At 37.8% G+C, this 25,345-nt stretch overlaps 2 protein-coding genes across 53 annotated transcripts in view; one reads left to right on the top strand and one right to left on the bottom strand.

The window, feature by feature from the left end:
- RIF1 (replication timing regulatory factor 1) overlaps nucleotides 1–7,787 on the top strand; it is a 37,008-nt gene extending 29,221 nt beyond the window's left edge. For 2 of the 3 annotated variants that reach the window (XM_069780704.1, XM_069780706.1), the window contains exons 29-35: nucleotides 743–3,517; nucleotides 4,046–4,186; nucleotides 4,457–4,534; nucleotides 4,627–4,742; nucleotides 5,104–5,257; nucleotides 5,516–5,624; nucleotides 6,577–7,787. In XM_069780704.1, the coding sequence (XP_069636805.1) occupies nucleotides 743–3,517; nucleotides 4,046–4,186; nucleotides 4,457–4,534; nucleotides 4,627–4,742; nucleotides 5,104–5,257; nucleotides 5,516–5,624; nucleotides 6,577–6,797 (3,594 nt within the window). In that variant the 3' untranslated portion in view covers nucleotides 6,798–7,787. The remainder of the gene's footprint in view (nucleotides 1–742; nucleotides 3,518–4,045; nucleotides 4,187–4,456; nucleotides 4,535–4,626; nucleotides 4,743–5,103; nucleotides 5,258–5,515; nucleotides 5,625–6,576) is intronic. The other variant, XM_069780705.1, reaches the window with a different exon arrangement.
- An 859-nt stretch (nucleotides 7,788–8,646) lies between these two features.
- Nucleotides 8,647–25,345, bottom strand: part of NEB (nebulin) — a 130,168-nt gene continuing 113,469 nt past the window's right edge. For 9 of the 50 annotated variants that reach the window (XM_069780649.1, XM_069780662.1, XM_069780661.1 and 6 more), the window contains 20 exons: nucleotides 24,457–24,549; nucleotides 22,882–22,974; nucleotides 22,326–22,418; nucleotides 21,051–21,143; nucleotides 20,451–20,543; nucleotides 19,121–19,213; nucleotides 18,225–18,317; nucleotides 17,518–17,610; nucleotides 16,834–16,926; nucleotides 16,258–16,350; nucleotides 15,202–15,294; nucleotides 14,813–14,905; nucleotides 14,426–14,518; nucleotides 14,053–14,145; nucleotides 12,845–12,952; nucleotides 12,338–12,521; nucleotides 11,759–11,851; nucleotides 10,679–10,828; nucleotides 10,264–10,373; nucleotides 8,647–9,549 (listed from right to left, as the gene is read on the bottom strand). In XM_069780649.1, the coding sequence (XP_069636750.1) occupies nucleotides 9,376–9,549; nucleotides 10,264–10,373; nucleotides 10,679–10,828; nucleotides 11,759–11,851; nucleotides 12,338–12,521; nucleotides 12,845–12,952; nucleotides 14,053–14,145; nucleotides 14,426–14,518; nucleotides 14,813–14,905; nucleotides 15,202–15,294; nucleotides 16,258–16,350; nucleotides 16,834–16,926; nucleotides 17,518–17,610; nucleotides 18,225–18,317; nucleotides 19,121–19,213; nucleotides 20,451–20,543; nucleotides 21,051–21,143; nucleotides 22,326–22,418; nucleotides 22,882–22,974; nucleotides 24,457–24,549 (2,121 nt within the window). In that variant the 3' untranslated portion in view covers nucleotides 8,647–9,375. The remainder of the gene's footprint in view (nucleotides 9,550–10,263; nucleotides 10,374–10,678; nucleotides 10,829–11,758; nucleotides 11,852–12,337; nucleotides 12,522–12,844; nucleotides 12,953–14,052; nucleotides 14,146–14,425; nucleotides 14,519–14,812; nucleotides 14,906–15,201; nucleotides 15,295–16,257; nucleotides 16,351–16,833; nucleotides 16,927–17,517; nucleotides 17,611–18,224; nucleotides 18,318–19,120; nucleotides 19,214–20,450; nucleotides 20,544–21,050; nucleotides 21,144–22,325; nucleotides 22,419–22,881; nucleotides 22,975–24,456; nucleotides 24,550–25,345) is intronic. The other 41 variants (XM_069780679.1, XM_069780680.1, XM_069780678.1 and 38 more) reach the window with 38 other exon arrangements.

The following is a 25,345-nucleotide window of genomic DNA, read 5'->3' as shown; positions in this document are numbered from 1 at the left end:
ATTGGGGTAAAAATACCCAAAAGCTGTAGCACAGGCTTACTGGGACTTGCTATGGTGCTGCTGTTTTAAGAACTGTTTAATTGCCTGGCTTCATGTTAGCAATTGTAACACTGTTGACTTCTCTACCATAACACTCTTTTTCCCTAGCAGATGCATTTGGTATGCATCATGATTTTCTGGAACTATTTTCACTTTTAAAAGTCTTAATGTTGATTTCTGTATTATATTACTCTAGTGGACCATGCTTTTAAACAGCTTAGCTGTGTTTCCACATTCTGAACTGCTTTTGGATGAAGCTGTAAGGGCTTGAGGTGGATTAAATAATAGATTTTGGAAGGAAAAAAAAAAGTTGTAAACCCTCGGTATAGATCTGTTTTGTTTTGGAGAGGAGTTGGTTAAACAGCTAGCTTGATCAACTGTAGTGCCAAACAGATGGTAGGTAAAATACAGCAGATCTTTCATAAAAACTTTTAGGAGTAGGTTTGTTAGTATCTCTGGTGAAACTTAAATAAAATGTTTTTGCAGTTCTCTGTGGTTTGAGATTAAAGGGCTTTAAAAAAAAAAAAAAAAAAGATCTTTGTCTTTTATAACTACCATAGGATAGTTAATAAAATAACTTGAAGGAAGGGGTGGTTTGAAAAACCTTGTGGATATGTTGTTTTCTATTCCAGCAGAGCTGGGTTTTTTTATATCATATTCATAGCAAAACTACAATACTTTGCTGTTCATATTTTTGGAACAGGAAGAAAACGCAGAGAGTCAAGGATGCAACAAATCGGATGAAATCTCAGCCAACTGCAGATCAGATAATCCTCTTCAGAATGCTGCCTGTGAAAAAGTGTCACCTCTTCCTCACATAGAGGAGAGCTCAACATTAAACAATGAGGGAGAGTCAAGAAGGGATAGAGCTGAAATGATTCTGGAGGAGCCGTCAGTCAGAGAGGGATTAGAAAAAAATACAGTGGAAACAGCTTCAAAGGAGCCCTTAGGAGGGAACAAAAACACTTCAAATGTCAGCAACAGTTCAACTTCAAGTGACGTAATTTCTGGAACACCGCAGCCTGCAAGCCGACGGCAGTCTTTTATTACTTTGGAGAAATTTGGTAGTTCAGAGAACAGACCCTTTAGCCTTTCAGCATTAAACAGTTTATCAGAGATGTCTGGAAGTGCTTCCGTGGCAGGTAAACAGAAAAATACAAATGTATGCAAGACTAGTGCTAAACCAGAAAAATCTGGAGAAGATGACAAAAAGCCTTCAAAATCTGAGTCTGAACAAATATTTACTGCAATACGAAGGCTAACTCGCAGGCAGAGTAAAATGGAGCACCAAGGATATAAGCAGTCCAAGTTGCTCATTAGGTCAGAACAAGAGAAAAGCGCACGAGAGTCTTTTGCTTCCAGCAGTATGGAAAATAGTCCTGAACTGTCTGCTTCAGTAGAAGACGCGGAATTTGTTCTCCTTGCTCAGTCCCAAGCTCTCCATTCTACAGATTTAGAAATTAAAAAAGTTGAAGATACAATAACAGAAATAGAAAAGGTCCAGGCATTAGATACAGATTCTAAAGAAAATACGCCCCCAGAGACGACTGTGTCATCTGACCAGGTAACAGGTGATGATAGTCAGATTCCACATGTGTCTCCTAATCAGAAAATACTAAGACGTTCTTCAAGACGACGGTCGGAAAGCCTGGAAAGTACAGCAGGTAGTCAGGATAAGGAAGATGGCCACCAAAAGAGAGACAGACGTAAAGATGATGAAAAATCTGGGCAAAAGAAGGTGTCACAGACTAAAGATGATGTATCCCAAACGCAGAAAGCAGTTTCTGGGAAAACTGCAGAAAATACAAATAAAAAAGAAAGCAATCTACCTGAGAGAACTGCTGCAGAGGACTCAAGCTCAAAGGAGTCTCCTGCTTCAGGGAGCCTTGATGAAGAAGTGAACAGAAGTGCTAGGAGGTCAGAAGATAGCTCGAAGACTGACACAGAAGGTCAAGACTGTGGCTCCAGTACAGTAGGTCCGAAGATGATTAAATGCCCACGATACCACACAAGAAGAGCTTCACAAGGATTGCTTTCCAGCATAGAAAATTCAGAGGCTGATGGCTCTGAGACCAAGGAAGAAAGCACAAGGAAGAAAAGATCTGCCAAAGTGAAAAATAAAAGTGATTCTCTTGAAGGTAAATTGAAAGATGGACAGCCAGGAAGCCATAGCCATGAGGTGTCTTCCCAAGGAAATGAAACTAAGAATCTTTTGGAAACAAATCAAGGTGAACTGAGCCATGAAGCCAGCGCAGATGCTGCATTGACATCTGAACCGTGTGACCTGGAAAACCAAGTAATTCCTACAGGTCCTAGCAAAGCTGTGGAATCTGCCAGCTCAAAGAGTTCACCTGATGCACTGGATGCAAATGTGGAACAAAACAAGAGCAATACATCGATAGAATTATTCACCAATCCATGTGTATCTGACCAAGATTTGAAAGCAGCAGAGGAAAATAAGCAAACAAACACAGAAGACTGTTGTTCAGCTGTTCTGCCTGAATTTGTACCGGGAGCAAATGCTTCAGGTGGTGATCTTTCCTCTTCGCAAATACCCGAGTGTCAGCACAAAAGAAGCAAAAGGGTGAAAAGACTAAGGAACTGTGGTTGTTGTAAAAAGTCAAAGCGGCAAGTAATGTCAATCACTGATTCAAAAAGTGAGACCACTCTTAAACTGAGTGAGCCCCAAACCACCCCAGTTCAGTTGTCTGTAAATACATCAGAGATGTCTGGTAGTTCAAATTTTGACGAGAGCTTGTCCATAGCACCTTGTGCAATGAGCACTCCTTTGCATCCTCCTAAGGAACCCAGTGCATTTAACTTGGAAAGAGGGAGAACATCTGAAGATGACCTGCAAGGAAATAGTGGTGCAGTGGAGGAGGATCTAGAGAATCCAGAGTGTAAAGCAGGTGAAGTTACCGAGTCCAGAGTGGACATAAAAGAACCTGCTGATCAGAGTGACCGACCTGAACAGTGTCAGTCTGCCTGTGTTTCAGATGAGCCTGGTGACAGCTGTCTGGCTGCGGGGAGTCAAAGTGAAGAACCAGCAGCTACAGAAAAGGAAGAAATAAGTCAGAAAGGACAGCTGGAGGAGACACCCGAAGCACTGGTTGTTGTTAGCAAACCTGAGGAAAAACAGATGAATGAGCTAGAAGGCAATCAGGATCATAAAGAAGCAGCTGAGAACGCTGTAGGAGAAACTGGCATTATTCAAGATAAAGAGATGAAGGAGGAATTAGTGGAAACTGAAATTACAGTGCCTGAACATGTGGCCTTAGACAAAGATGCAGTAGCAAATAACAGTGTGGATTCACCTCAAAAGCCAGAAGATGATGATTCTTTAGTGTTAGTTAATGAAAGCCCTAATGGTATGCAGGCACGCTGCATGTGGTCTCCTTCAGCTTCTCCATCCACTAGTATTTTAAAGAGAGGCATAAAAAGAAATCAAGATGATGATTCCCTGTCGCCCGCTAATAAGGTATTGTGATGTGATTCATTATGTGATACTCACAAATCATTCAGTTCATAACTGGGATATGCAACAGTGTCTGTAGTGTAATGCGTTCCAAATACGGTGAGTTATTGCCTGTATTTTTCATTGTAAACGATCTTACGCTGAAGACGTACAGATTTCTTTTTGGAATGTACAAGCACTGACAGGCTTGCATTACTGGGGCTTGGGGTCGGGAGTTTTATTTTCGAAACACTCTGCCAAAGTCTAATCTGCTGCCTGGGTTGCAGTGCAGCAGATGTTACTGCAGAAGCACTGTGTACATGGCCAGGGTCTTAGCGCTGGATTCTGAGCAGCTTTTTACAAAATGCATTTAACGTTTCCTTTGGCAACAAGGAAGCCACGGTTTCTGTCCTTGGGTGAAACATGATCTGTGTCATTCAGAAACTTTAATGACTTTATTTCAAACTGAGTTATTTTGTCTCTTCAGACTTACTTCACCAGAGTGTGGTGGTTTCAGTTCACACTATAAAAACTACTTCTCTCTAAAAACAGATTCGTCGAGTCTCTTTTGCGAATCCAATTTATCAAGAAGGACTGGCAGATGACATAGATAGGCGAAGTCCTGTCATTAGATCCCATTCATCTTCACCATCTTCCCGAAATCTTAAAATTTTGTCTAGTATTCAGGCTAAGGTAAATTCTGTTATGTACGTTCTGTGTGTGTCATAAGTACTCGTGTTTCTCATTTATCATAGGTAACATTGCTTTTAGTGTATGTTCATAGACAAACAATTGTAAGACCAGAGAATCAGTAAGTGTACAAAATAATTGTAACTGGTTTAGCCTGACTCATTCTGTTACTCTCTGAAGACAAATGCACTCTGAGATCTAGGTAGCTACAATCTTATGATTAACTGAATTCCTACGATCCTGAGAGATATTTTTTCCTCTTTTTCTATCCAGCATATTACCACTCCAACCAAAGGATTTCTGTCCCCAGGATCTCGTAACCCTAAATTTAAGAGCTCAAAGAAGTGCTTAGTAAGAAGTGCTTTGGTTCATGTATCTCTTCTATTTTTTCCTGTACTCAGTTGTGTGATAGTTAATTTAACAATTTTTCTGTATTATTCGAGATCACGGAAATGGCTAAGGAATCACTGCCTTGCCCTACAGAATGCATGTATCCTGCCTTAGTTGGCTGCAAAGCACCGGTTGATGTAATTTTACCTCAGATTACATCAAATATATGGTAAGTGGATTGTTGCTTTTGAAGATGACGTTTTACTAGAAACTGAATTCTTACTGAACCTACAAATCCAAATTTTCTAATGCAACATGTGATGACTTAGAGACATCTTTTCTAGTCTACTCAGCTCCTTTTCCTTCTGCTGATATTACTTATGGGAGGGCTTTAGAATGCCATTCCCTGATGGATAAACTGCAAAAAGGTGTGCTTCTGCAGATAGAATGTCATTTGCATTTTGTTTTTTCCTTCACTTATGTGTATGTGAATCAGCATTGATGTAAGATTTCTTTCTGCTCCACTGTGCTGGGCAGAAAGGACATGAATTCTAGCACAAGAAACCATTTTTCTTTCTCCCCTGCTGCAGCGCCAGAGGCTTGGGGCAGCTCATTCGAGCAAAGAACATTAAGACAGTGGGTGATCTGAGTATCCTGACAGCATCAGAAATCAAAACTCTTCCCATCCGCTCTCCAAAAGTTTCCAATGTTAGAAAAGTTCTTAAAGGATATCATGAGCAACAGGTAAAGCTTAATTTTAGTACCCAAAAAGCCAGTCTTAGCCTACTGAAGTGCTAACATCCATCATGAGGAATAATGTTTCCCCCCCATTAGAAATCAAAGTAACATGGGAATTCAGGGTACAGATAATTTGTTTACAATATTATTAATGGGAATAATGATTGATTTATTACGAGGTTAAAACATGTCCCACCATGTAATCTACCCCTCCACCCCGCTCTCTGAAAATGCATCCCTTGTTCTCTCCTAAAAAATCTGCAGGTAAAATCTCGAGGGTTTGAGGAGATAGCAGTGCTTGAAGATGCAGAAAAGCCCGTAAATAATGTAGAGGATAAATCTCTTTCTGTAGATGAAGAAAAACTTGCAACAGGTACCTATTGCCTGCTTTTTGCCTGGGATCTGGGTGATTCTGCTGTTTGGCTGCTTTCATTCTCTCCTAATGGGAATGCTTGATCTTTTCGGGGGGGGGGGGGGGGGGGGAGTTGAGAGAGAGTGTGTTAATAGCCAATATTAGCACATTAGATGGGTGTTTGAGTTAGCCACTTCATGAAGCCCTGTAGCAATGGCTTTTTAAAACTTCTTACATATTTTGAGGTAAAGATGCTGCTTTTCCCTAAACAAGCTTGCCTAAGTATGTGAAGAACAAGTTAGGCAGGGCTTTTGGTACTTAATTTTCTGAATCTCAATGGGGTATGTCTCCTGAGCTGCTTAATACTGTATTAACTGCTGTGGTTCTGGGCACTCAGAAACAAACAAGATGAAGCAGAGATAGTTATGTGGTGCCTCATCCTGAGGGGGGTGGGACAGGAGAGGGGTGATTCCCTGGATACCCATTTTGGATTTGGGTGCCTAGATTTTTATTTGAGTTCTCCTGGGCATTTGGGGAGTTTCGCCTGATAGCTCAAACAGAGGAATCCATATTTGTTCTTCCTACAAGATACTTGAAGCGTTTGGTTAACTGGAGAACAAAGAACTCAGGAGTAACTTCTCCTTAGCTGTCCAGTTTAAAAGTTGGACTTTGGGATAACACGTCTCGAAGAACACTGGCAGTATCTGAATAGGATCAAATACTTTCATTTCTGTCCTTAGTTTTATTATAGAATTGTGATCAAATATAATGAAAGTCACCATAAAGAAGGGTAGCATGGAGTGCTGAGGGCTGCCTTTGTCAGAAGCTCTCATACTATGTGGAACAAATACTTTGTAGACTGCTTGAATATGTTATTTTGTACAAAAGCTGTACCATTCTGCTGCAGCATAATTCTGCTTAGATTTAAATCCAAACGCATAGACTGCACTGCCCTACTTTCCTTCCTTTTCAGATTTGATTGAACCCGTTGTCGCGAATACAAATGACCAGCCCACAGCAGATCTTCTGAGCCAGATTGATGCACTTGCTGCTCAGCTGACCTCCGAAGATCTTCACAGCTATTCAGGGAGCCAACTTTTTGAGATGCAAGAAAAACTGGTTGGCATGACAAACTGTATCATGAAGAACCTGCAGTCCCGCTGGAAATCCCCACCCCATGAAAGTTCCGATTAGTTGTTTATCATTTCTAAGTAAGGAGGATTTTGTTACAAAAATTTTCCCAAAAAACTGCTTTTCTTACTGGTGAATTATTCCTTAAAGTGTGCATCTTGTACTATAGAAGATTTTTTTTTTTAACACCTATATGAGCAAAAGGTATTGTGGTTTTTTTTTTCCTCCGGGGTTTTTTGTCATTGTTGTTCTAATTTGTGGGATTGTTTATTCCCTATTAGAGGTATTTGTATTGGATTGCTATGCATATTTCTTTCACTACTTGAAAGAAAACTTGATAAAGCTGTGCAATAGCAAAGACTGTGAAACCAAACCAACAGAGTAGTTAAATTATTTTTTTCAAATCTGAAGTGTTCTTACTGCTGCAAACTCTTACTATTTGGTAAGAGAGAGATCTCGCAGCTCTGCTCATCTGCTGCCCCTGTTTGTTTCCTTTTAAGTTGCTGAAACTCTGACAGGCAGTGGCTCTATTTTCAGCATTATTTTATATTGAGATAAGCTGTGCTTACTTCCTTATGGCAGCAACAGTCCAGGAACCTGGTATTTGACAACTGGATGACATCTATTTTTGCATGTATTTTTGTAAGAATCGCACTAAGAAGCTGATAATGAAATGTACCCTTACAGGTAAAAGACTTTGCAAAACTTCTCAGGCTTTTTCCCATGTTCTTTGCTTGCAGTAGTTCTCCTTCTGCGGAGAAGACTTTTTCCTTGGGGAAATGAATGGATTTGATAAGAAGAGCTCATTGTATATTATGTACAGACTTATCATGGCAAATGTTGGTTAGTAATTTATGATCTTGAGTTTTAACTGCATGGAATGCATTGCTGCTTCTCAGAGACCTTCAGAGAGAGTTCTTGGGTTTTACTCTGGAAATCTGATCTGTATATATTGTACTGTAGCTATCAAAATGGACGTTTATTGAAAGGAGTTGCTGCAGGTGGTTTTAGAACTTAAAACATGGGCAAATAAAACAGCAAATAGTTCCCAAACTTGTTAGTGTTGTAGTTTGGTGGTTTTGGGTTGAGTTGTTTTTCCCCTTCAGATCTGCTTAGCCTTCCCTCAGCATTGCTTTGGATTCACGAGGTTAGAAGGCACCTTGGAAAGTCATCGCTGCTGCCTTAAGGTAGGAGCAGGTCCTCAAGGACGGGGTAGTATCTTGTCAGCAGGACTCTAGATACTCTTTGCCCTGTTCCTGCATCTCATGAAGCAAATGAACAGGACAAAGAGGTGTCTTGGAGCTATAATGTGAACAGTGCCAGTGATGAGTTGTCTGTAGGTTTTCTGGTTTTCTTGAAAATGTTATTTTGATTCCAAATCTGCCTCTTTAGGTTTGTTTTGTATCCAGTGACCTGTACAGATAAGGATGTTCCTAACGCATCTCAAAAGGGTGCTAATGTCTTTGTTTAACTAACGCCCTTCAGTGCTGGCAATTCTGAATCCTGCTTTGAGGAAGGATGGTTCCCTTTCAAGCTGGTGGTGTACACCATGATGTGCTGTGATTCCCCTTGAACAAAGGTTCTCAGAGTTAATGTTGCAACTCTATTGTTAACTTGTTCTTAACCTTTAGTCTATCATCTTGGACACAGTATACAGTGATTTCTTACTACTTCTGTTCTTGGAGACTGGCTGGTACCAGATGTTTCAGCAGATGAGGCAGGTAACCGCTGTTCAGGTATGACACAGTTTGTCCAGTTCCTTCACAGCTCCTCCAGGTTGAACTTCTGTTGTGGCTGTTGCATCCCCCATCACCTTCTGGGTTCTTTCCCTTTCTCAATACAGTTTTCTGAACAAAGCCAGTTTGTTGTGAGATTGATTCCTGCTCTTCAGCATGAGTGAATACATCGAACATACTGCAGAAACATTAGCTTTATTTAGTCACTAATTTACAAGTAATAACAGCTTTTGACCCCAGAACAGTTGCATGGAAAACACATGCATAACAGCTCAGCAAGCAGAAGGAGAGGCTTTTGGTTTTGGGTTGGTTGGTTTGTTAACCGCCCCTGGCTAGACATTGGTTTGAGATACTAAGCTTAAATGTTGCTTATATGGAAAAGAAGTGAATACATTCAAACAGTTTAGAATAGACCATAAAAATACTCTCTTTATGGGAGAATGAATGAATAAAGTAATACTTGGGAGTTGTAGTCTTAAGTACATGTATAGATGATAGAATTTCAGAGATGCTGAACTGGATTGCAGTTGTAGCATAGTTAAACACTGTGATGGTATGTGGTGTTGAAATGTTTGAAAGTCCAGGCAATGTTTACAGTTTGGGGAGGTTTTTTTGACACTGGAAGAAATACAGTTCTCATGAGCAATGCCTAGTAGTGTGTTTACAGGTAATTCTCAAAAACATTTTTCAAGGATGTTTCAAGACTGTTTTGCTCTGCAGTTATTTTTTTTTTCCTGGTTTGGTTTTTTTTGCCCACATCATGGTTCATAAGGCACTATCAACATGGAAGACGGTAAGGCACTTTGGAAAAAGTGTTACAAACCCTTTTCTAAGGCTTACATTTTAAGATGTGCCGGTATGTCTGTGCCATGCAGATAACACTTTATGCATAGACGTGCTTTGGTTTAGACAGCTTCTACATAGTTGGCTGGCAGCATGCCAGTCTTGCCGGTTCTCTGGACAGTCCCATACATCCAGCCTTCATCAATTGCTTGTACGTTTACAATTGTGTCACCATCTTTGAAGGAAACCTCATCAGCATCAGCTGCCATATAGTCATACATGGCCCGGTAGGTCTTCTGTGGGTTTTAAGAAAGGAGAGGGGAGGGGGCAAAAAAATGAGACACACATTTATATACCCCTGCTGTCAGCACTGACAGCCATAGCTGTTGGCAAGAATCAAAATCTAAGAGCAGGCTAAGGGCAAGTTAGGTTTTGACTCATTTCAGTATGCTGAAAGTATGACTGATGGCTGTGCCTGGCTGATCTTTTCAATCTTGTTTCAGATCACAAAATGTTCCTTCTCAATAACTAAATACCTTAGCTACCTAGAGTACCACATTACCTTAGGTTAGAGCCTGTGTGTTTTAGTGACACTGAAGCTGAACAAAATGTTTTCAGAGCATATTTGAGCAGTATCGGCTCCAGGTGGTTCCAGCCATAACTTCAAGGTGTTGCCTCCCAGCAGATCTTGTGGGGAGGTGATGCTATATCCATTGCCATATATCTACTCTAAGACTCAGTCTCAGGAGTAGGAAGAAGCATTAATGTAAAGTTTTCAAGAACAGGTGAGGGTCTATCCCACTTCAGTGAATGTTACTCCTTCACCTAGTTTTGTACCAAGCTTCAGCCCAGTGGGTTCTCAATCCTGGATTAACATCATCTGCATGATGGAGCATGCACCACCAGCTACTGGAGACCTCCAGGGCTGTGCACCTTTGGTAGGTACTCAGATTTAACTCCTGCCGCAAGCATGGGATTGTGTGTCAATACAACCGATCAATGCTACTTACACCAGCAGTAGAGGGGTGAGAAGGAACCGATGATACCGTTGTTTGCTGGGTGGCAACTGACGATGACCGTTGCTGTGGTAACTCTATGGTTTTAGCATGTTTGTAGCCCACTAGAAAAGGAAAATACATTGTGTGTTGTTTATTGCAGAACTGGCAATAGGGTTAGATTGCTCTGAATAAAGATCAGGGGATAGGTCATTAGGTGGGTCAAATCTGCCTTTTACCTACTGAAATACAACTTTACCTCTGTTAGTTAAGTCCATAACTCAACATTTTGCAGGTGTACTTTCATGCTTTTTTTTCCTGGCTAAAGGAATTACTGAACATGAGCCAGTGATCAGTACTGCCTTGCCTGATGGCCTGGATACCATTTGCCCTCATACGTGAATAAATGGCATCTTTGTTCTCCTCGTACCTGCTGTAGTTGTGGCAAAGAAGCCCCCGTTGCTGTAGTAGGACAAATGTTGATCGGCGCCGTCCGAGGGTTCAGATTTTTCATCGCCACCACTCAGGCTCAAGGCACTGGCAGAGCGGGAGTGCTCCCGGCTGCGGCGCTGGGCTTGGACTGCAAGGAGAAGGCAGTGGGAACAGATTCATGGCTTTGTTTTGTACAGAGAAACACACATAAAAATACACATGTACACACACATATACAAGTTACTTTATACATCTACATGTGTGCATACATATTCTGTAAAAATAACCAAAGCACTCTACCCCTTATTACCATACCCGTAGAAGTGGTTGTATTGAGTAGAAAACTGACCAAGCCCCATGCGTGCTAAGCAGAATTGGTTACTGTGTTTTACAGTTTATGGCAAAAAGTGAATTAATCACAGTCTATTTTTATGGTTACTCAATGGTATTTGCCAGTGCTTTTAAAAAATATTTGAAGTTCTACTCAAAAAGGCACAGTTACTATGTCCCTGTTACCTTTAATGTTCAGATTTTTTTTTTTCTTTCTCCAACCTTCTTCCCTTTTAGTGCTATCTACTTTCAAAAGTTTCATTCAGGATACATCTCTTCTCAAACAATTAGCAGGAAAGGAGTTTAAAAAAAGAAGTAACTGAGAAGCAGTATTTTTAGTTATTTAAAAAGGAAGCACATGTTACAAGTAAGCAACTGGATCATGCTATCTTTGGATCATATAAACAATGCTCTTCATGCCTGTATTAGATCACTTTATAGTAAGATTAACAACGTATTTTTTGAGAAATAGCTATATTAAACATCTAGCTACATTTACGTATGCTGCTGAAGAAGAGCTATAGACAACTTCTCTAGTTACCATTAATTCTTACAAGAACTGTGTAACTGTTGAAACCTCAGCTCTGTTTAACAAGGTGTGAAGTCCGCATGTAAGTCTGCACCTGTGTTCTTGCATAGGTTGAGCACTAAGCTGTGCGCTAGTATCCCCAAGCTACCAGTTTTAATGATTGCACGTGCACAAGTATAAAACCTATTTCGCACAAACAGTACAGCCTACGGAACAAACCAGAGATCATATGTAAGCTTCTGGACTGAATATTGTCTTCTGCTGGGTCGTAGTCAAAGACTGACCCGGGATTAGTGCGCCACACGCGAAGACCTGAAAGAGAAATAGCATTTTCTGAGGAGAAGCTGTAGCTCAAGCAGCTTTTTAGAGAGCTTGAGCAGCACATGTCTGTCCTGAATCAGAGTAAAAGTATATCAGAAAAGGGAAAGCATTATTTCATAAATCTGTGTTTCTCAAATCTATAGCACAGATTAGGCTTTTTTTTTTTTATTTAATCTACGTCAGGTAAGCCAAGATATTTCTCTAGTATGCATAGAGAAGAAGTTAAAAATGTAAGAAAGAAATGTAAGTCTAGGGTTAGATTATAAAGTTGGGCAGAATGGGACAAGCAGACCAAAGGTGATTTACAGCTGCTATAAGAGAATATTTTCAAAATGGACTTCGATAAAAACATCATCTCTAAGTAATGACAAATTTGAATTGATATGGCTGAGCTTAAATAAAACAACTCGGCAAGGTCAGCTTGTGTTTTGTATAAAAGTAGTACTTGGGTGATTATAAAACCTAGGTTCTGCTTACCTGTGAGATTCTCTTGATCCTGGTCCACACGCTTTCGCTCCATTTCTACTACTCGCCTTTGAATGCCCCTATAGCTAATGTCACTGAAGTCCTGCATGTTCTTTTTCACACGTTCTGTAATGGGGTCAGTAACTACAGGTGTGAAACTACCTTTGCTTTTCTCAAAATCTTCATGGTATTTCACCTGCAATTTAAAATGAGATGTCTGTTCTCTGTAGCTTTGATGAATAATTTTTATTCCTGCTTACCTCAGGTGAATTTCTGGTAGAGAGGTACACTGCTGTTCTGAACTTTTGCTTTTTCCAATCCAAGGAACAATGAGAGAGCCTAATCCCAAACATGCCTTTCCTGCAGTCACTCTTGCCTTTAGTATTTAAGAATTAGGGTAACCAAACTTAGTATATATACATTGTCCTTGAGCTGCCAACCCCAGATTGTCTCAGGAACAAGGTTATTTTTTATTTAAATCACTTGCCAATTTAAAAATATGTCTATAAATGCTCTTACCGTAGAGATATGTTTCTGGGTCTCTCGTACACGCCGCATTTCAGGTGTATCCAACACATACGCAGCTTTGCCTTGTACTTGTTTTCGGAAACTATCTGAATAAAGAACCTGCCAGATGAGAGAAAGGAAGTGAGCACAGGGCACAAAACTACTTCTGCATCATGAGGAATGAGCTGTAGTGAACCAGTCTGGCAAAGGAAAAAAAAAAAAAAAAAAAAAAAAAAGCAGGAGCTGTGGTAGTGAATAACATTAGAATGCAAAGCAAAATTCTTTTTCATAATTATAAGACATGGACAGCTCTGGACTTGATCCCAAACGTTCCTTTTATTAACTAAAAGATGCTTACCTTTTTTAACCTTGTAACAACAGGTAGAGGTAATGCAGTAATAATGTTCTAGGTACTATTTTCATATATTTGACATACACCTCACTGACTTTAGTGAAGTTATCCATGTGAAACAGACAACATAATTTGACCTGTATTTATCATTGAAATACTACAATTTTTGCTGGGCTTGTAGTTTTGGTTTTGAGTGATAACAGTTGCATCATGCTTCTGTAAACATTTGCAGAGACTGTACAACATTCAAGGTCAGGTTGGACGGGGCTCTGAGCTACCTGATCTAGTTGAAGATGTCCCTGCCCATGGCAGGGAGGTTGGACTAGATGACCTTTAAAGGTTCCTTCCAACCCAAACTATTTATATACATAACATATCACAGAATCGTAGAGTATTTACAAGATGGGGTATGTCAGGATTTACCTCTGGAGTAACAGGTTAGCAAAGAAGGGCCTAAAAAAGGCTATTTCCAGGTTTGTCTTATTTTTATATAGAATGTCAGAAATCTAACAAAATATACTGTTACTGAAGAATGATCATTTTATCTGTCATACAGTATAAGACCAGTAAAAACAGAAGATATTAGCATGAGACTTGAATGCAGCATTACTTGAAATTCAACTGGTATTTAAAAAAAAAACCCAATCCTACACTAAAGCACTTAATCACACAGAAAGAAATACTCAATTGCAGCAGAAAGTAAAAAGCAAGTATTAAAGGATTTTATTTTAGTATGGTTACTTCATATTTCCAAACTAGGTAGCTAGGTAGTTATGTTAACACCTGCACTGTTAATTTGAGTAAGGATTTCAGGGATTGAAATGTTACTTTTTAATATATTTTCATTTATTGGCTGAATAGAACATACCGAGCTGATGTTTTCTTGATTGCGTTTAGCTCTCTCCATCTCTGGAGTCATTGGTGTTGGAGTTCCTTTTGCCAGATGTTCCTTGTACAAAACCTACAGTGTACAAAAAGGTGTCCACAAGTCAGACTGGAATAATTAATAGCTCATTCTGTAAATGGTGTTATTGTTTAAGCATACTCATCACTGCAGGGGTAGAAAAGATCTTGGGAAATAAAGCATCTAAGAAGTTATTTGCTAGAGCAAAAGGTAAAAATCAAACTGAAAAATAGGCAAAAATAAGGAAAACTGAGAAAATAAGGTTAAACTAGAAGTGGAGTTTTTGTTCAGAATGGTTATTTTTAATATAAGGTGGTTGTCTGTCTTCTTTCAGTACCGAGCTAATGTGCTCTTGATTGCGTTTGACTCTCTCCATCTCTGGAGTGACCGGTGTAGGTGTTGCCTTCCCTAAGCCTTCTTTGTATACAACCTACAGATCACAAAGTAACTCAGAGTCACAAATGTATGAATTCAAAACTGTAATGTTACGGGGTTTAGAGTAAACACCACCCATTATGAAAGGAGAAAAAACAAAAAGGTCAGAGGAAAAATAGTATTAAAAAGTTAATTGACAAAAAAAAAATCTTTTAAGTACTATAAGTTCAAGATTACTTTCTACGTTTGAGGGGAAAAAAATTAGAGGGTTAAATAAAACCAAGCAGACTTAAGTTATTAAAAAAAAAAAAAGCACTCTATCATCCCCTTTACTTCTTCCAGACAATACCGAGCTAATCTGTTCTTGATTGCGTTTGACTCTCTCCATCTCTGGAGTGACCGGTGTAGGTGTTGCCTTCCCTAAGCCTTCTTTGTATACAACCTACAGATCACAAAGTAACTCAGAGTCACAAATGTATGAATTCAAAACTGTAATGTTACGGGGTTTAGAGTAAACACCATCCATTATGAAAGAAAAAAAAAAGTCAGAGGAAAAATAGTATTAAAAAGTTAATTGACAAAAAAAAAAATCTTTTAAGTACTGTAAGTTTGAGATGACTTTCTAAGTTTGAGGGGAAAAAAAATTAGAGGGTTAAATAAAACCAAGCAGACTTAAGTTATTTGAAAAAAAAAAAAAAAAAGTGCTCTATCATCCCCTTTACTTCTTCCAGACAATACCGAGCTAATCTGTTCTTGATTGCGTTTGACTCTCTCCATCTCTGGAGTGATAGGTGTGGGGGTTGCTCGCCCCAAGTTTTCTTTGTACAACACCTGTGGGATACAGAAGATGTATCCGGTATCTTAGAACACCCCAAAATCAAACGGCTTTGAACACAAATCATTACTTTGTTATCAAATTTCAAAAAAAAGTCACGACTGATTATGATATGCAGCACTGCACAAAAGCCAAACATCTACTGCTGTAAGGAAGGGTAAGAAAAATAAACTGTAGAAGAAAAGCTTGTTATTTTTCTGGTTAACAAAGAAGGGCTCTATCCAGCTACAACTATGACGATGGCTCCATAAGCTGGGGCAAGCTGCCCGTGGCCCTAGAAAACTATTTAAGAAGTGGTATCTGCTGTTTTATCTGTATTTGAAGGAATTCGTGACCTTTTTGGGACCTTTTTGGGAGGGAGGAGGGAGTTCTGTTGCCGCACTGACATTAGGCAGCCAAATAAAGAAGGGCGTTGAGGATGGGTGTCTGGTATCACTGCAGCTTTACACCTACACATCTCCCCAGTCCATCAGGCCACCTAAAAGCTATTGCTGATAGACCACCCAGAACAGGAACAGTCCTTCCTTTTGTGTTACTCTGTTTAAAGCATCCTAAGTCACCTGTGACAGCAATACAGGTCAGAGAGGGGGGATTGTTCAGGGTGGGGTGGTTGGGTTTCTTGTTTGGTTTTTGCTAAAGTCAAATACCCCTGAAAAGCCAATGAAAGCTTAAACACTAAGCATAGAGACACACCTGAATATCTTCACCAAAGGATGCTAAGCTCTTAATATTGTCTGGATAGAGCCCACAGGTACACAAACCGAGTTGTAGAAAAGGCCTCCATTTCTGGATCAGACTGCTAACACTAAAGTAATTTTATTTTAGAAGAGGAGGATTAATTTGCAGAAACAAATATATCTATTTTTTATATTAAAATCAACTTTCAGTAGGTAGTTAGAATGTTACTTTATTAAGATATAAGCAAAAAGGAAAAAAGAAATATATCTATTTTAAGGTACCGAGCTAATGATTTCTTGATTGCGTTTGACTCTCTCCATCTCTGGAGTGATTGGTGTTGGGGTCACTTTCCCCACATTTTCTTTGTACAAAACCTACAAGATACAAGGGAGTATCCAAACATCATTAAAAAGGCACCACCAACAAAAAGAAACAAAACCCAAACCCAAACCAACACAAAATATAGCTTTTGAGTCATTACACTTAGAAAGGGTTAGATTTGGGGCACAATGCTGTTCCCAAAAGAAGCAATGGGAGCTTTGCCATTAATCTACAAGGATGCAGAAATAGTCCCTGTATGGAATTAACTCTGCATGAAAGCACACTTGTAGTAAGAAAGGGTTAAAAAAAGTTGCAGAGAAACAATACCCATCCAAAATAGATCAAACCTAGTTCTAGCAGGTTCATACAGTGTTAAATAGAAGATCTACGATTTGTTTGTAAGCACAGAAGGTAGGAGGTTTATGCTACATGGCAGATTCATTTTATGAAGTTAGAAAGCACAGATTACTAAACCACTACAGTTATGTTAAACACTTCATTCAGATCTTTAGGAACTGGTTTCCTGTTAAAAATACCGAGCTAATGATTTCTTGATTGCGTTTGACTCTCTCCATCTCAGGAGTGACAGGTGTTGGGGTTGCTTTCCCTATGTTTTCTTTATACAACACCTATGAGACATAAGAAAGGAGCCAAAGAAAGCAACAATAAATAAAAAGCTAGCCATAAACAAACTTAAAGCCTAAGCCATTTTTTTCTTGTATTTATTTTCTCGGGGCCTAGATATTATTTATATTTTTTAAGAAGGTACTTAGCAATATTTTACTAGAGAAGTAGGGTTGACATACTGGCTTTTTAACTACAGGATCACTCGTAACAAATAGTGTAAGTAAGTACTACATAAATGAAACCACAAACATAACCATATTGAGGGGCTGAGGATGTTATGAATTTGTAAATTATCATCTTTTTTAAAAAAAAAAAAAGAACATCAGCATTGCAGAAAAAATGGGTTTGTTAAATGTTTTTATGATTAGAATAGGGCATTAAAATCATTCTTAAAAAACAGTAAAAACTGCAAGAAGTTAAAGTCACTGCTGTAAACCACAGTAAGACATGAGTAAGAAGTAATCACTTCTGTAAGCTGCTTTAGAATCAGGGTTGGCATTATTTTGGAACAAGTGTTACAACATCCATTATTAAAACTGTTAAAATGTTCTTTTAAATAGCATTAAAGGGAACTTTTTTTCTTAGCAAAGTACCGAGCTACAGATTTCTTGATTGCGTTTGACCCTCTCCATCTCTGGAGTGATAGGGGTGGGGGTTCCAGTCCCCACGCTTTCTTTGTACAACACCTGTGTAGTAACAAGAAGCATCCAAAAACATAATCACAACTCAATAATAATTACATCCAACATGAAGTCAAATATTTGAGTGTGCTGGAGCTCAGCCTGCTCTAATGTACCCTAAAAGCTACTCCTGGAAGCAACGCAGACTGGATTGCACCCGTGAGGGTCTGAAGGCAAAGAAGTCTATGGTTTTATCTTAGCAGGTGTGACAAATCCAACACAGAAGCCTCTTAGGTCAAATATATTTTCATGGTGGAGGAGAGCTTTTAGACTATCACGGAAGCGTGCTAGAAAGTCAGACCCTCCCTCTTCTATAATAACAGCATTAAACCAGGAAACCGACAGGATTTAAAAAAAAAAACACCCCACATACAAAAGAAAAAGGAAGTTGGAACAGGGAGCAAAATGGTTAAAAATATTTAGGATCATGTAAATAATTACATATATGAAGAAGTGTTAGGTCAGTAATATTGGAAAATATAATACAGTGAAGAAGAAAGGATGTTTTTGTAAGTTGATTAACATGGACGTAAGGAGTGGAATTGTCCAATTTTAATATAGGTTAAAAAGGTCTGTTTAAGTGGAGTTAAAGGGAATACTTCTTTTCCTCCACAAAATACCGAGCTAATGTGTTCTTGATTGCGTTTGACTCTCTCAACCTCAGGAGTGACAGGTATTGGGGTTCCTGTCCCCAGATCCTCTTTGTACAACACCTGTAGGGTAACATGGCTATATTAAAAAAAGTAAAAAGGAACAAGCAAACAACAGTAACCCACATAGCTTGCTGAGAAAACAGACTGAATGTTTTTCGAGGTCGCTCCGAGCCAAAGCTTGGAATAAAAGAGAAAAATTAAAATGCACCTCAAAACTATACAGCTAAATGCTAATACTCTGCAATGCCTTTTGGCAGAAAGCTAGAATACCTTCTCTATTTGCTTCTCAGGAGCTGTATAGACAAACTGTCTGTGCAACAATAGACCATTAAAGACTTCCTAAAGGCAGAAAGTATCAAATACAACACTAAAGGAACACAGAAATCAACTCTGTTTCATTTACCCATTCTATAAACATCACAGCAGGTTACACTAGCATGTATTAGAGCACTGTTATACTGAGGTCATTTTCACAGATTTGTATCACGTGCTGAATAGTTTAGTTCTTGTATATAAAGTAAGTAAAATCAGGAAAAAAAAACCCACCACACAAAACAAAACTAAGGATTGTTGTGACTAAGAAAAGGAAAACAGGTTGTTTAAGGGGGGGGGGGGGGGGGGGGGAAGAGATAATCAAACTCAAAAGAAAGGTGGAACTAAAAGTTATTAAGATGATGTAATAAAAAAAGAGCAACAAGAATGATGTAAGTAACAATTAGAAAGAAGAAAAAAAATCTCAAAGGGACCAGGATATTATTTTTTGTGTAAGTTGATTACAAGGGAGCAAGATTTTTTTTGTTGTTGTTAAAAGTTTTTAAAAATAGATTAAAAGGTAACTTTCTGCTTTTCAAATTAAAAAATACCGAGCTAAAGTTTTCTTGATTGCGTTTAACTCTTTCAATCTCAGGAGTGACAGGTGTTGGGGTTCCTGTCCCCAGATCCTCTTTGTACAACACCTGTGGGGTAACATGGCTATATTAAAAAAAGAAAAAAGAACAAGCAAACAACAGTAACACGCAGCTTGCTGAGAGAACACGCAGAACATGAAAGATGTTTTTCTGAGATGCCCTGAATAAACATAGGGACTAAAAAAATCCATAAAAATAAAAAACTAATTTAAAACTCTGATGATAAGAGTTAAACACTAATACACTGGTATGACTTCTACCAGACTGCTAGAATACCTTCCTGACTTGCTTAAGAGCTTCTCAAGGTGGGCATTTAAAACTGGCGAGTATTTAGAAGATTAAGGTCTTATATCAATTATAATGAAGTATATTATTGTCTTTTCACCAGCAGTGAGGTCAATTTTTCCTGACTGTACTTGAGTCATAAGAGGACCAGGTCCTAATGTGCCTTCCTGAAAGGAATACACACCCCTCAATGAAGAGTCATCCATTCCCCCAAGTGAAACAATACTTATTGTCCACAGTTTATCATCAAAGAATCTAGCTTGCTTATTACAGGAAGGACACAGAGATGTGATCATAATAAAGGCATATGTGTGAAAATGGTCCCTGAGAAATTATAATTACTAGTGTTCTCCTATTTTACATGACACTTTCCTCACCCCAAGAAACATCCTAATGCTACTAATTTTTTTACCCTGCAAACTTTTGTTACCAACCTATATAGAGCAGTTTACACCAGCTGGAGATTTGGGCCACTGTCTCTGTGCAACAATATTAAAGACTCTCTAAAGGAAGAAGGCATCAAATACAATGCAGAAGGAATAAAGAAAACAATTCTGTTTCATTTACGCATTCCATAAACATCACTGCAGGTTACACTGGCATGTATCAGAGCACTGTTATACTGAGATCTTTTCCACAGATTCGTATCAGGCAATAAATAGTTTAGTTTTTATATGTGGTAAAACCAGGAGAAAAAAAACATCAACCAAGGATTGAAGTGATTAACAAAAGGAAAAGCAGGAATTAAAGACGAAAAAAATATGTTCGGAGTCAAAAGAAAGATGGAAACACAGCATCTAAAAGTTATCATTAGTAAGATGATCTAATCAAAACTACGTAAGTAACAATTATGGAGGAAAAATGTCAAAACATGGGGAACAGGATATTCTTCTTTGTGTAAATTGATTACAGGGAAATAGAAGAGTATTTTTGGGGGTGTTAAAATTATTTTAAAATAGGTTAAAAGGGAAATTGCTGCTTTTCAAATTAAGAAAAATACCGAGCTAAAGTTCTCTTGATTGCGTTTGACTCTTTCAATCTCAGGAGTGACAGGTGTTGGGGTTCCTGTCCCCAGATCCTCTTTGTATAACACCTATATGGTAACATGGGAGTTTAAAAAACGTTAAGAACAAAAAAAAAATACTGCATTTGGTGGAGGTAACACGTATAATTTTTGTGCCCACTAAATATACTCGAATGCAGGAAAAATTAGGAAGTATAAAACAGTTAACAATTGTGATAAATTCAGAGCACGTCTGACAGCTAGAAATAACTGCATCCTAATTCTTAGATATGCTTCAACAGAATGATAAGGCGTTAGAGGAATGGAATTATGCAAATAAAAAAAGCCAGTGTTTTTTAAAAATGCAAAATACCTTAAGCTTCACAAAAAAAGCTTTAAAAATTAAAGGACATGAAGCATCAAGTATCATGATTATTTAAAAAGTCTTTTATAAAATAAGTACATAAAATATAAATAACAATGACGAAAAAATTTAATAGCAGAAAGGGGATGTTTCTAAGTTAATTAGAGAGAGTAGAAAATTTACAGGTGTTAAGTAGTTATAGGGAACTTTTTTCTTAAATGACAAAAAAATACCGAGCTAAAGTTTTCTTGATTGCGTTTGACCCTCTCCATCTCAGGAGTTACAGGTACTGGGGTTCCAATCCCCAGCCCCTCTTTGTACAACACCTGTGTGGCAACAGGGAAGTATTAAAAAAAAAAAAAAAAAAGAAAAGGAAAGAGGACAGGGAGGAGAGAGAGAGAAAACAAGTAATTTAATATAGCAAAACTTCAAAGTATGAAAAATAATAGAGTTTTGTCAGCCTTGTTCAAAGGCTAGCAAAAAAAAGTCAGTCAAAGTAATCCACTAGTATTACTATGAGGTTTGTTGTCATCCCACCTGGGTGCACACAGATAATGCCAGCAAGAACTGCAGGAGTGTTCTGTGCAAAGCATAGCTTGAGCCAAGCTACCTGAAAACTCTTTTGCAAAGGAGTTTCCTTACTGAAACAAAAGATCTTGCATGATCAGCTTTGCCTCTAAGACTTCTAAACAGGGTCACCAGCATAAATTACATTACCTCAGAGACAATTAAATGTAGCAAAACGTTTAACAACAGTGGCTTCTCTGAACTGTCCTATTAATCTCAAGTCAGGACTGAATTTCATATCTGTCATGTCTGAATTGGGTCAGAGTGAGTTAAAACTGGTTGTTAGCTGCTCTAATTAAAACAGAAATATAGAACAAAATTATGACATAATGGTCATTTGACTGGAACGTGTTAGGAGTAGAAACAATCTGGATAGAAATTCATTACTACAGTAATTTTTTCCTTATATATGCAATTTTCATTACTTTTTCATATTGCAGTGATATGAGGATACCACCCAGGTTTTCTTACAAAGACCTGTAGGATATAAGAAAGCACCCAACATAACAAAAACAGGAAAAGAGACAGCACACGCTAGTTGCATTAGATTGCTTTGCTTCAAGAATTGTTAAGAGTTCATTTTTCATTTGCAGTGCAACCAGTGTGGTGAGTCTGAAGACTGTGAGAAGGATTGACTTGGTTACTGAGGAGGAGGGTGACATCACTCAGACTACTACTATTTCACTGGGAAATAAAATAAGGTACTGCTTAACTACTTTAAGTAAGTGAGGTTAAAATCTCACAGCTGGAACAATTTAATGACAATTACATTAGATTGAGTGAAAAATTAAAATATAAAGATACTGACAGGGTTTTAGTGATTTGATTAAGAAAGGGTTGTTCAAAGTTCAACAAACAATTGAAAGAAAAATTTAGTATGGAGAAGTTAAAGGGATTTGATTTGCATTTGAAATGGTAGGTTTTGTTTTATTTAGCAATACCGAGCTAATGTTCTCTTGATTACGTTTCACTCTCTCCATCTCTGGAGTAACCGGTGTTGGGATGCCAGTCCCTAAGCCCTCTTTGTATAACACCTGTGAGGTACAAGAAAGTTTCCACAAAAAGAACACTCAACACAGGCAAAACCATTAAATATGACTATTTTGTGAGTTATGTTTAGCGTTAGGATCACTTTTTAATTAATTTCACACTTGTTTTAGAGGCAAATATTAAGGAAGAGGCTGATGGTTGATTATTTTGTAAATATATGACTACAGATACTAGAAGATAAAGCGTTAAGATAAAACAAACATGGAGAGAAACATCATGTTAATTTCACGGCTTACTTCCAGTTTTGGTTCTTAAAAGAAATGCATGTAAAGTTGTAAATCACCAAAAAAAGTTAAAGCACCAAGAGGTGAAATATAAATGAGTTAAAAATACTGCCAGGGAAAAGACAGGAGCAGGGTGACATTCTAAACGATTGAAGAAAAAGAGATTATATGTTAGGATGTTATGCAAAAATAAGTTGTTATAATTTATTTTTTTTTTAAATACCGAGCTAATGTGTTCTTGATTGCGTTTGACTCTCTCTATTTCTGGAGTGACAGGTGTTGGGATACCTGTCCCTAGGTCCTCTTTGTACAATACCTGCAGAACACAAGCACCCAGCAAGGTGAGAAGAACATATTCCTTCCACAACAACTACAGAACATTTGGATAGATAATTTACCTGGTTTATAAGTAAATATAATCTGGGATTATATATAAATATGTGCACAGTTTATTTTACTCAGTGTGCGTCTTTAAAAGTACAGTCACCAGCTCAGCAAAGTACTTAATGTCTACGTTGAGGTGCTTGAACACACTGAAGTCAATGGAATACTTCATTATAGTAGGACACAAGTTTAAATATTCTGCTGACCTGGCATGAAAGGTAGGTATGTTTTGGTTTTCATCTTACTTTAGGAAACATATTAGGCAGTCAACTTTTCAGGCAGTCAACATTTCTGGGTTTTGTTTTTGTTTTTGTTTTTTGTTATGGTGTTAAGAAACAGCTGAACCTTTTGTAGACATGTTTAATACAAAAATACTTAGTTGTGGGCTCTATTTCATTTTGATCTCTGTGACTATTTGTTTGGAACACCACTATTTTACTTTGGTTTAGGTCTCTAGTAAGAAAAACAATTGAGTTTTAGCTCTCATATTATTAGGTTTAACTTAACCTGTACTTGTTTGATCTAAAAAAAATGCATTTTTCATGAAAGGAGTTGCATAGGAGATGCCTGGGTTGGTTTAAGACCTAACCGTGCAGAAATACATTACAAATGCATTCATGGTTCTTCTTGCTACTAGTAAAATACTTGCAACAAAACAAGCTAACAAAAAAAAAAAAATTCACTGCTTCATGTCACTGAAACAATGAAAAAATCCCCAAAATAAAGCAATCACAGCAAGAGAAAACAAATTCTGTAAAAGGTTAGAAAAAAAGAAAAAAATCATTTGAAAAAAACAACTCAATTGTGCAAAAGTGAGCTGTAAAACACACTAGTATCATAAACAGCTCAAAAGGGAAACAGTACTTCTAAAATCAGGAATAGAAAATTGTAAGATACTCATTATATGGGTGTCACTGCTCCTCAGCATTGTATAGCAAACATCTGAGGTATCAATAATCACAAGACCACATCCTGCCTCAATTCTGTATGCAGAGATCAAAGTAAAGCAGCAGTGGCTCAAAATCAGGAGAGCTTGTTATTAAAACCTACGCTTAGCTAGACATGGGAAGAGCCAGGTACTGTTTCCTGGTTTTGTGACTACAAAAAAGGCTCCAATTATTTTTTTCCACAAAGTTCTATCTAGCTGATCCATTTTTTTCAGACTAATTGTAAGGCATCATCCAGGTATTTTTTGTTTCTAGTTCTGTGTTTAGAAAGGGTCACAGAGGTAATACAGGGAAGTGGCTGATTGTAATGATTACTGCAAAATTCAGATATTTAAACTTCCTGCTGCTGAATATAGGGATTTAAGAGATCTTTTCTCTTTTCAACAAAAATACCCACAAACACTACCAAACATCGGAGCTTGAGCTCTGCATGAGTATACAGGTAAATACAAAGTATTGGCCATTACCGAACTGATGTGCTTCTGGGTCTCCTTGACACGCTTCACTTCTGGAAGATCAGGAATTGGAGTTCCTTTTCCAATACTCTCCTTGTACTTAATCTACAAAGGCACAGACATTAGAAAAAAAATAAAAGGATTTACATTAAAGCACAGCTGACGCATGTACGTGTAACAAGTTACATGAATAAAGAAACGTTAAGTCCTTTACACTTTACAAACTCATTCAAATTTCAGGTATTAAATGTACTGCAATATAAGGAAACAATCAAGGAACCTTCTATTAAATTCATCTATTAGATAACTCTGCCACACTTCTACAAAGCACTTTAACAGTAACTTGGGTTAGGATAAAAAGCAGAGTCTTGTTTGAGCCAGAATTTTTCAACTGAAGCTTGAAGTTTGGGTATCTAACTTCTCCCAGGAGATTAATTTCAGCAAGAACAAACCCCCTGATTTGTAACAACTGAACCATTTCAAGGTTTAAATACCTTTGAACTTGATACCATTTGATCTTTCTACCAATGAAAGAAGAATTTTGAATTTGTAAAAATCTATGATATTCAACAAAGGTGTGAGTCATCCTACAACATTTTAACAATTATAGTCCTATTCGCATTTCTACTTTAGCGTAACAAAAAAAAAAAAAAAAAGCATTTTACAAGAACATATTTAATATACTATGCATGAAACAAATGGCTGAAGTGTTAGTAACTTTTATACTAAAATGATGTCAGCATTCAAAAAAAGCATGAAAATTACAAATTTCAAAAGAAAAGTAATACATAAAATTATTCCAATTTTAGTGTGTTACAATTTTTTATATAAAAGTTTTATGAGACATACTTTAGTAGGGCTTTGCTCTGGCATCCTCACAGATGCCCAGGGCATTTCAATT

Source organism: Haliaeetus albicilla, chromosome 4, assembly GCF_947461875.1.
Source record: "Haliaeetus albicilla chromosome 4, bHalAlb1.1, whole genome shotgun sequence".
Classification (NCBI taxonomy): Eukaryota; Metazoa; Chordata; class Aves; order Accipitriformes; family Accipitridae; genus Haliaeetus; species Haliaeetus albicilla.
Note: the sequence above shows the minus strand (reverse complement) of the source record. Positions and strands in the feature narration are given on the sequence as shown.